The sequence below is a fragment of the Achroia grisella genome, unplaced genomic scaffold, assembly GCF_030625045.1.
Source record: "Achroia grisella isolate CSIRO2021 unplaced genomic scaffold, CSIRO_AGI_Agris_v1 utg918, whole genome shotgun sequence".
NCBI lineage: Eukaryota > Metazoa > Arthropoda > Insecta > Lepidoptera > Pyralidae > Achroia > Achroia grisella.
The window spans coordinates 4,153,690-4,163,012 of NW_026713067.1; the positions used below are offsets into that span (position 1 = coordinate 4,153,690).

The following is a 9,323-nucleotide window of genomic DNA, read 5'->3' on the forward strand; positions in this document are numbered from 1 at the left end:
GCCCCCATTGTAACTTCGAGTCCACTGTTATTCCTAAAAAAACTGTATCATTAACAAAATTTACTATTTCATCATTAAGCAATAGCTGCATATTTACTTGTCTTACAGTAGAGTAGGAAGCGTGAATTTAATACACTTAGTTTTGTTGGAGTTTAATAATAGATTATTACATGTGAACCAATTTAATATAGCAGAGATAGCATAATTTACATCGTCTAAATGATTACATTGGCGATCAATTTTAAACACTAACGAAGTATCATCTGCATATAACACTATATCTGCAACTTTCTGTACCATGTAGGGAAGGTCATTTATATAAATTAAAAAGAGAAATGGCCCTAAGATTGAACCTTGAGGAACGCCCATTTTTATATTAGTTCCCTTAGACTTTACACCATCAATATCTACAGTTTGCACCCTATCCTTTAGATAAGTTTTCATTAGACTTAGGTCATTATCTCTAATACCATAATGTTCGAGCTTATACAAAAGTGTTTTATGATCTACGCAATCAAACGCCTTCGATAAGTCACAAAAAACGCCGAGAGCATCCTGTGAGTTCTCCCATGATTTGAATATATGTGTAATAAGCGCTACACCTGCATCAGTAGTAGACTTACCGGCGGTGAAACCATATTGGTGACTGTGAAGCAGTCCGTTATACCTGCAGTATTTTAACATTTGGCAAAATAGAAATTGGTCTATAGTTGCCTAGCTCAAAGCTATCTCCTGATTTAAACAGTGGAATTAATTTCCTAAATTTCATTAATTGAGGAAACACGCCATTATCAACACATTTATTGAAAATAGTAGCTAGATAAGGAGCAACAATATCTATGAATGAACTAACTACTTTAACTGACATGCCCCAGAGATCTTCCGTATTTTTTTAATTTAACTGTTTGAATATTTTTATTATATGAGAAGGGCTATACGACGTAATACTATGAAAATAGTTAAAGTGGATAAGTTTAGCTTGCCAAACCTGTTAATTGCCTAATTCTTCATACCGCATAAGCTACAGAACTAAGTCAGTTCGCCAATTTAGAAATATGTGCACTCCATTGCAGTTTGGAGACTAACGTGTTATCTAGAAATATGTTCAGTATTATCAAAAAAATGAATAACTTTATTGTTAAATACGACTTTTGAGTCTACCTTCCTTACATCACTTTGTTTTATTTGCATTAAATAGCATGTTATTAGCAGCAAACTATTTTAAAACAGAAGAGAGAGCACTGTTTGCTTCGTCCATGACATTAATACGTTGATTGACTTTCAGTATTAATGAAGTATCATTGGCAAACAGAACTACATCTGCTATCTTTTCTAGTATGTAAGGAAGGTCATTTAAGTAAACTAAAGTTAAAAAAGGTCCTAGAATAGATCCCAGAGGAACACCCATTTTATCATTAGATCCTTCGGAGCTTACAATATTTATTTCAAATTTTGTATTTTATTATCTAAATAGGTTTTGATCATTTTTGGAGCTTTATTTCTAATACCGTAATGTTCTAGTTTGTGTAAAAGTGTTTTATGATCAACGCTATCAAATCACACAATACACCGATAGCAACCTGAGACCTCCCCCAATAATAGACATAGACAGATAATTGATATACTTTTAATGGCTAACAATCTGACGGTGACATAAGTAGCAAGCATCGTTAATAGACTAGAATAATACCATGGATAGTACACCCTCATATAATGCCAGAGGCATTCCGGAGCCACTTTCTTGTAATTTCGTCCACCTCAATGGTAGCGGTTTATCACGTCGCCTTACATTCGATGGTTGCGGTTTCGATTTCTCGCACAGCAGGTACATTTATATTTAAGAGTTTGTATTGTTACTGTTTTGATTTCGGTGTTTTCTATGTATATTATGTATGTATTACAAAAGAAATTTATCTAAGTTAGGATCATAGCAGTTATAATACTAACTTTGCCTAGCATGACCTAGATAGCGCTGTGTGAATTGTCCTGAGATATTATCATTTCAATACCATATCTCACTCATTAACATGCTTTGTAACATAGGTTACAAAAAAGCAGTGGTTGACATAGATGACTCAGAAATGCCCTTGCAGAAGTTTTTTTTTTAATTTACTTCCAAGACTTTCTGATGTCCTCGGTGATGTTTATGTTTACCACTTTAAAAAAAGTCATTGTGATGGGATATTAATTTATCATTATATGGAAGATTATTATTATGTATTATGTATTTAACATATAACTATTCGTGTTGTTCAATACAGTTTCAATAAGCATGTGTTGTGATAGTGTTACTATATTGTACCTAGAATACGTATACGTACTATTTTATATTTCTTCATATTTCAAATTTTATTATTGCATTAATCAAATATAAAATTCTTAGATCCTTTAATGTACTATTATTGAGAAATATTCACATTAGGCTGTTTATAAATAGGTACAATAAATAATAATTCAACTCTTTTTTAAATATTTAATTGTCAAAAAACTAACATTTTATTTAAATATTAAAATCATTGTCGCGTACAAACCTAGCACTGTATTTAATGGCTTCCCATACCTCCTCGGCAGCCTCCTCAAGATACAGATCCTCGACTAGATGTCCATTATTGTTATCTATATTACCGTCATTTCCGTAACTTGCTATATTAATTGTGTAAGAGTAACCTACATATCGTTCTTCTGTTGCAAAGTCTGTTGCGATGCCAGGTTGTTCTCCTAATATTGAACCGATGTTTCCAACGGTGTAATTTCTATCTTTATAATTTTGTATGGATGCAGCCATTTGAACAGCAAGGAAGTGTAATATTAATCCATTAGGCGGCAAACTAACATTGCCGTATCCAAATAAAACATGACTACCAAAACTTTGTAAATTTAAGAACAATTTTATACGCCCTTGATGTAATGTTAATATATCACGTATTGCTCGTGTTTCTATCTCGGATTCTGCTTCACTTCCATGGTAATTATCTGAACAGGGATTATTACTGGATCCTGGTCCCGAATGTCGTATATTAAAATTACGATTGATGTTAACACCGACACATTCATGGTCATTGACACGTCGATTTTTAGTCCACAGTCTTGATACAGTCTGTTTATAACAAATAATATACATAGTTTTAATATTCATTCTAAACATAAACATTATTATATTGAATCTCGTTTGAACAAAGTATGTCTAGAAATTCTTTACTGCTTTTCTCGGTATTTACTCTCAGAACTAAGGTAAGATATATTTCATTTGTCATTAAAGGATATAATTTAAGTAGAGACAGAAAGAAATGACGATAACTAAAAGGCAGTGGTCAGTCATAAAAAAAATTACTTGACTATGTACATACAATAATATAAATACTACCAGCGACATCGTGTCAACATATCTTTAGCTAAGGCATTGCTATTGGAGACGACTAAGAAATCATATATACACGAGTAATGTAACTTTACTGCTTTATCAAGCTGCTTATAGAGGTATTTTTTTAATTTTGCACATTATACATAAATCTAAAAAAAATATAGAAATGTTACAAGAAAAAAGATAGTCCAACCTCTTACAGACATTTATTTGGACAGACGTTTATTGGTAAAAATTATTTTACTGTACCGACATGTCAGTGGATTAAACCATCAAAGAACCTTTAATTAAACATATTGTCACTACCGTTGTCCTAGGTAGGTAGTAGTAGGTATTGTCAACTGTCGATGTTGTTTACCCATATTTCGCTCGGAATATTTTTTAATTTAACGTGGCTGGAACCAGATTACCGCCGTCTCTCAGACAAATTTATGATTTGATTGTATTTCCTTCATCGGAGAGTACGTCAGAGATATCAATTAATGCACTTTTATATATTTTTTCTTTACATTTAATTTAAATAACATAAACAGTAATAATTGTATATATATTTACCCTACTGTATTCGTATCCATCCGGATTGGCTATTGGTAGTATGATCCAGTCAATATCATCAAGAAGGTCTTGATCTTCATCACAGACATCCATAACTAATTTGCTAATGGCATGCAATGCAACTGGTAACGAGACCCATTCTCGGGCTTGAATTAGAGCTTGAATAAAAACTACTGGTTTCTCATGGTCCTAAAAACATAAGTGCAATATTATTCATTGTATTTTTATTTTTTCTTATCATAAAAGTACATAATTAACTATTCTAAAGCTGCAACAAATTACATAATATTTATGAAATAATTTATATCTCACCATGAACTTCGTCGACGATATTCTAATATATTTAATTGGTCTACCTTCCAAAGTGGTTCCTTGACTAAACACATCTACGGATTCGTAGTCCTTTGCTAAATTATCCAGAATATCGTTGACCTTCAAATTGAATTAATTGTACAATTTCTATTAATATAATATAATTCAGAATAATTCAAAATGTATTTCAAATATTAAATAGAAAATTAACATTATTACCAATTACCTCATCATATGAATGCATCCTATCAATTGGAATAATTCTATTGCTTGTAGTTGTTATCTTGGCAGCTAAAGATAACTTTCTCCGCTCCAGTTCGATTAGTCTTAAAAAGTCATAAAATATTCCAGTTTTTTTTAAGTAAGAAATTTTTTATGCATACCATTAATAACGATCTGATGGGAAATGGTACAGTCGGAAGCAGTTAAACCAAATTTACATATATGTAATGTTTAAATGATCAAGTAACCGTACGGAATGTAAAGTACAGTAGGGGACTACGGTATATCAGGTGCTGTACTGTTCGATGGATGAATATTAAGCAGCTAACTAGAAATTAATTAATACAGAAGATCCACTCATAACAGCCTACTCGATTGAGCTGTCGTGTTTGGATCCCCCGGCTAAATTCGGAAACAAAGTCCAACTTACAATATAACGCAATATAAATGGCAGAAGATCGCAAGTAATAGGAGATACTGACGAAGACAAAACTGGATTGGTTATATGACGACTGATAACCAAATTACCAATAATATAGTACGTTGAAGAAACACGCTACACTCTTATTTTGTATTTACCGTTTGTTAATATACCTGTAATGAGCATACATGTAATTTCTCTAGTATTTCAGCTAAAGGTATCCCAGAAGAAATTATAGGTCTTTTGGCGGCTTTTACGAAATTATGTGCAAGGTTCATATTTTATTATTATACAATTTTAATAGCAAACTAGCCGACTTGCGTGGGTATGTACGATAGCCTATATACAGGTACAGTATAATACATACCAACGTCGTTACATAACTCTTGAATTATCTTTACCTTATCAAAGGACTACCGTAATCTGTAATTTTACTACCCCATATATTGTAGTTTTAAAGATGAGTCCTCCAAATTTCAAGACAGTCACGACATCATTATTTTTTTCATATTCTTCATGCAATCAATTTATAAACGTATAGATATATTCAATTTTAACTGGACATGCCGTCCTCGTGAAATGATTTGACAAAGAGCGTAACATCTTACACATCTCAGATGATGGATCATGACTAATATATGCTTAACGTGATGTCCGCAGTGCTTCTGGGCTCAACAGGTGGATCGCCACATTATTTGTTACTCCAATTATATAAAAATACAAATAATTTTACTCATTTCATAAACTATGTATGATATCACGGTTATCACATGATAACATGAGTACTTTTGGGATCATCAGTTGGTTCGCGAGATTACTTACTACTCCAATTACAATTAAAAATATTAATCCTTGTACGGTCGATAAATAAATGTTTAACAGCAATTAAAAGTATCATTCTATTACATCTTTTAGATTTGTAATTTGACCAATGGACTTAAAATATTTGATTAAAAAAATGACTAATACATACTCTTCCATTCTTTCCACTACAACTTTGTATTGTATTCCAGCCGCAGTGAACTCATTTTCAAATGTCGCTCTTTGATCTTTAAGTACCAATACTCGTCCTGAACGTTCAGGCATTGCAGGAGACCACACATCTAAATTTAGCTTATTGACCAGTTCACTAAATATCTCTCTCTCTTCTAAATTTTTCGCTGCAACCTCGTATAGAGTACACCTTAAATAAATATCATTAATTTAACGTATACAATTTTTAATCATATTATAAAGAGGTTAAGTTACAGCTTCTATATAACATCACGATACGACTAGTAGGAGCGGAGCTGCAATGAAAAATATTGCAAAGACTAGGAAATGCGACGTTAATGAAGTTAAGCGGGTCAACTAGTTATAACTAAAACTTACAAAATTTTTAGCTGTATACAAAAATTGCTTATGTATTGTCAAATACTTTTGTTTGTGAATCTAACAAATATATTAATCACAGGCTAGATAACCCGGTGAGCTTCGTATCACTTACCTGTTAATTTAAATCATATGTATTTTAGACCTTAGTAAGTTTATAAAGGTATCATGAGATAGTCTAAGTATAGCTATAATTTAAAAACATATTAAGTAAATTGGGCGAAATATAATAATATAATAATTATTAATAACTATCTTACCCATCTTCTGCATTCAATGTGGCAGCCACCAGAGCAAATGTAACAAGAAAACTGTCAATTTTTGAAGCCATTTTAAAACTGTAAATACCGAAACATACTACGACTCATGTCTTTATATACTTTTTGACTTTATTATACTTATCAGTTAATTTATTAATGTATACTAAATAATCTGATTACGATCTTTGTTGTTATCTTACGATATCATAACGCGGCGTGTTTATTATTGACGGCCTCGGTAGTCTGGCGGTTTACCACACCGATTTACTGCCGATGGTCGCCGGTTCTGTTTTGGGTGTTTTCAATGCTGTGTGCATTGAAAACACATGACACAGACATGGTCAAATGCAACTCTATATAGTTAATTGAATATTATATTTATGCCTTAATTAAAATGATGGAATGGACAGGAGGTGAAATATTGTTACAAAAATATTTTATTATAAAACGTATCTTTCTATTCCTTTTATTATACTACATTTTTAAACTCTAAATCACTTGTTATATCGAATATCAACCCACCCCGGATTCGCACGGCCCGATATTTGAGGTTTTTTTTTTAAAGCTATCTCATAAAGTATTCGTTGAAATCAAACGACTTTTTTTAATCGTACAAGATTAAAAAAAAAACATTTTTGTAAGATTAAATACTTATAATAAATGACGTATTTATTTGGATAACGATATAAAATAATGCATTTGTTTTGGAAGAAATTTGCTTACCATAGAAAAGATTATAGTGAGTAAATCTTAAAGATACAAGATATGTTGTTGAGGACCTGAGGACTTTTTTAGAACTTTCAAAGGAGAATGATTCCGTCATACATATTTTTTGCATAACTTTGACCGTTTGCAGCATACGCAGCGGAAGCAGTCAAAATGAATATTTTTTGCCACATTTTTCATTGCTACTCCGCTCCTACTGGTCGTAACGTGATGTTATATATCTTATAACACTCGAGAATAATATACCTTTCTAACAGTGAAAGAAATTTTAGAATCGGATCAACAGAATCGGAGATTTTCCCAAACAAACAAACTTGCAAACTTTACCTCTTTATAATATGAGTATAGATATTCTAGCTTAAAAAGTTAAAATTCATCAAATTTATTTTATTTATTTGTGATCGTTTGTTTAGATATAATATTAAATGTATTCAATTTTAAATTTGTTAACATAACGGCTCTCTTGCTCGTAATAACTAGCAATCATAAACAACTTCACCTCATCTCACCGAAACTTTGAATTTACTACGCACTGCAGTCCCGTGATCACCACTTCGTATCAAACCTTTGTTCTTCTCTGGGTTCTTCGTCTTCTAACCTTCACTGCCTTTATAACTTATCTCTAATGAAACAGAAGCACACTGTGTGTTTGTACTAGTGTTTTCTATTATATTATGTATGTACTACTAGTTGCCTTTACACGACACATTTCTTCACGCGCGATCAGAGGCGCTCTCGATTTTTTTGTAATCACTCTTTCGCGCGTGTTTATTTTCATTTTTTTTTCTACCATTCATTTGGAATCATAAAAAGAATGAATCAAAAATTGCCTGTTACTGTTTTAAATAAATGTTGTTCTAAGTAAATATTCATCAACAAGGATTAGGCAGGATGCAATCAACATAGAAACCGCTACGTACTCAATCTTTGTGCAAACAGTTAACATTGTCAGCGCTATGAATTTTACGTTAGATTTTTTCTACAAAAACAATATTATCATTTATAATCTCTTTAATTTTATAATAATAATTTTTACAAACCAAATGTTATACGACATTTGATTCTCTTTTCTGACAAATTGAGTACAGACTCAGACAATTTGTTCTAAAACCTTACGCAATTTCCCTAAAATTAATTACTAACTTTCGTCAAACGCCACTTAGGTAAAACTAGTTTGTTGTTATTGTATGTCAATATTTTATCTGGCATACATGATATTTTCGTAAATATACTGAGAAGCAATTATAAGGATATTTGATTCTCTAAACCACTCTCGCAAAGACTCCTATGGAACCCGTACCATAAATGGAACAGAAGACCCTCTTTTACAAAATAAATACTGTATTTATATCAACTACTTTGCCCCATAATATAATACCATACGACATAATACTATGAAAATATTTAAAGAGGATAAGTTTAGCTTGCCACACCTGTTAATTGCCTAATTCTTCATACCGCATAAGCTACAGAACTATGTAAGTCAGTTCGCCAATTTAGAAATATGTGCACACCATTGCAGTTTGGAGACTAACGTGATATCTAGAAATATGTTCAGTATTATCAAAAAAATGAATAACTTTATTGTTAAATACGACTTTTGAGTACCTACCCTACCTACCTACCTTCCTTGCATCACTTTGTTTCATTTGCTTTTAATAGCATGTTATTAGCAGCAAACTATTTTAAAACAGAAGAGAGAGCACTGTTTGCTTCGTCCATGATATTAATACGTCGATTGACTTTCAGTATTAATGAAGTATCATTGGCAAACAGAACTACATCTGCTATCTTTTCTAGTATGTAAGGAAGGTCATTTAAGTAAACTAAAGTTAAAAAAGGCCCTAGAATAGATCCCAGAGGAACACCCATTTTATCATTAGATAGATACAATATTTATTTCAACATTTTGTATTTTATTATCTAAATAGGTTTTGATCATTTTTGGAGCTTTATTTCTAATACCGTACTATTCTAGTTTGTGTAAAAGTGTTTTATGATCAACGCTATCAAATCACAAAATACACCGATAGCATCCTCAGGATGCTATCGGTGTATTTTAACCTCTCCCAATAATGATACATAGACAGATAAT

At 31.7% G+C, this 9,323-nt stretch overlaps 1 protein-coding gene across 1 annotated transcript; it reads right to left on the bottom strand.

Moving 5' to 3' along the window:
- Positions 1-2,500: 2,500 nt before the first annotated feature.
- On the bottom strand, positions 2,501-6,573 carry LOC131853948 (carboxypeptidase B-like). Its single transcript, XM_059205038.1, has 6 exons — positions 6,503-6,573; positions 5,845-6,054; positions 4,455-4,554; positions 4,229-4,348; positions 3,917-4,105; positions 2,501-3,097 (listed from the first exon to the last, which is right to left on the bottom strand). The coding sequence occupies exons 1-6, from the start codon at positions 6,571-6,573 to the stop codon at positions 2,501-2,503; spliced, it is 1,287 nt and encodes a 428-aa protein (XP_059061021.1).
- Positions 6,574-9,323: the final 2,750 nt, after the last annotated feature.

Excerpts from the sequence above, each read along its gene's own strand:
- LOC131853948 (XM_059205038.1), bottom strand. The coding sequence starts at position 6,573 with ATGGCTTCAAAAATTGACAGTTTTCTTGTTACATTTGCTCTGGTGGCT. Across the intron at positions 6,055-6,502 it reads ACATTGAATGCAGAAGATGG|GTGTACTCTATACGAGGTTG; the intron begins GTAAGATAGTTA and ends TATTTATTTAAG. Across the intron at positions 4,349-4,454 it reads GGATGCATTCATATGATGAG|GTCAACGATATTCTGGATAA; the intron begins GTAATTGGTAAT and ends TTCAATTTGAAG.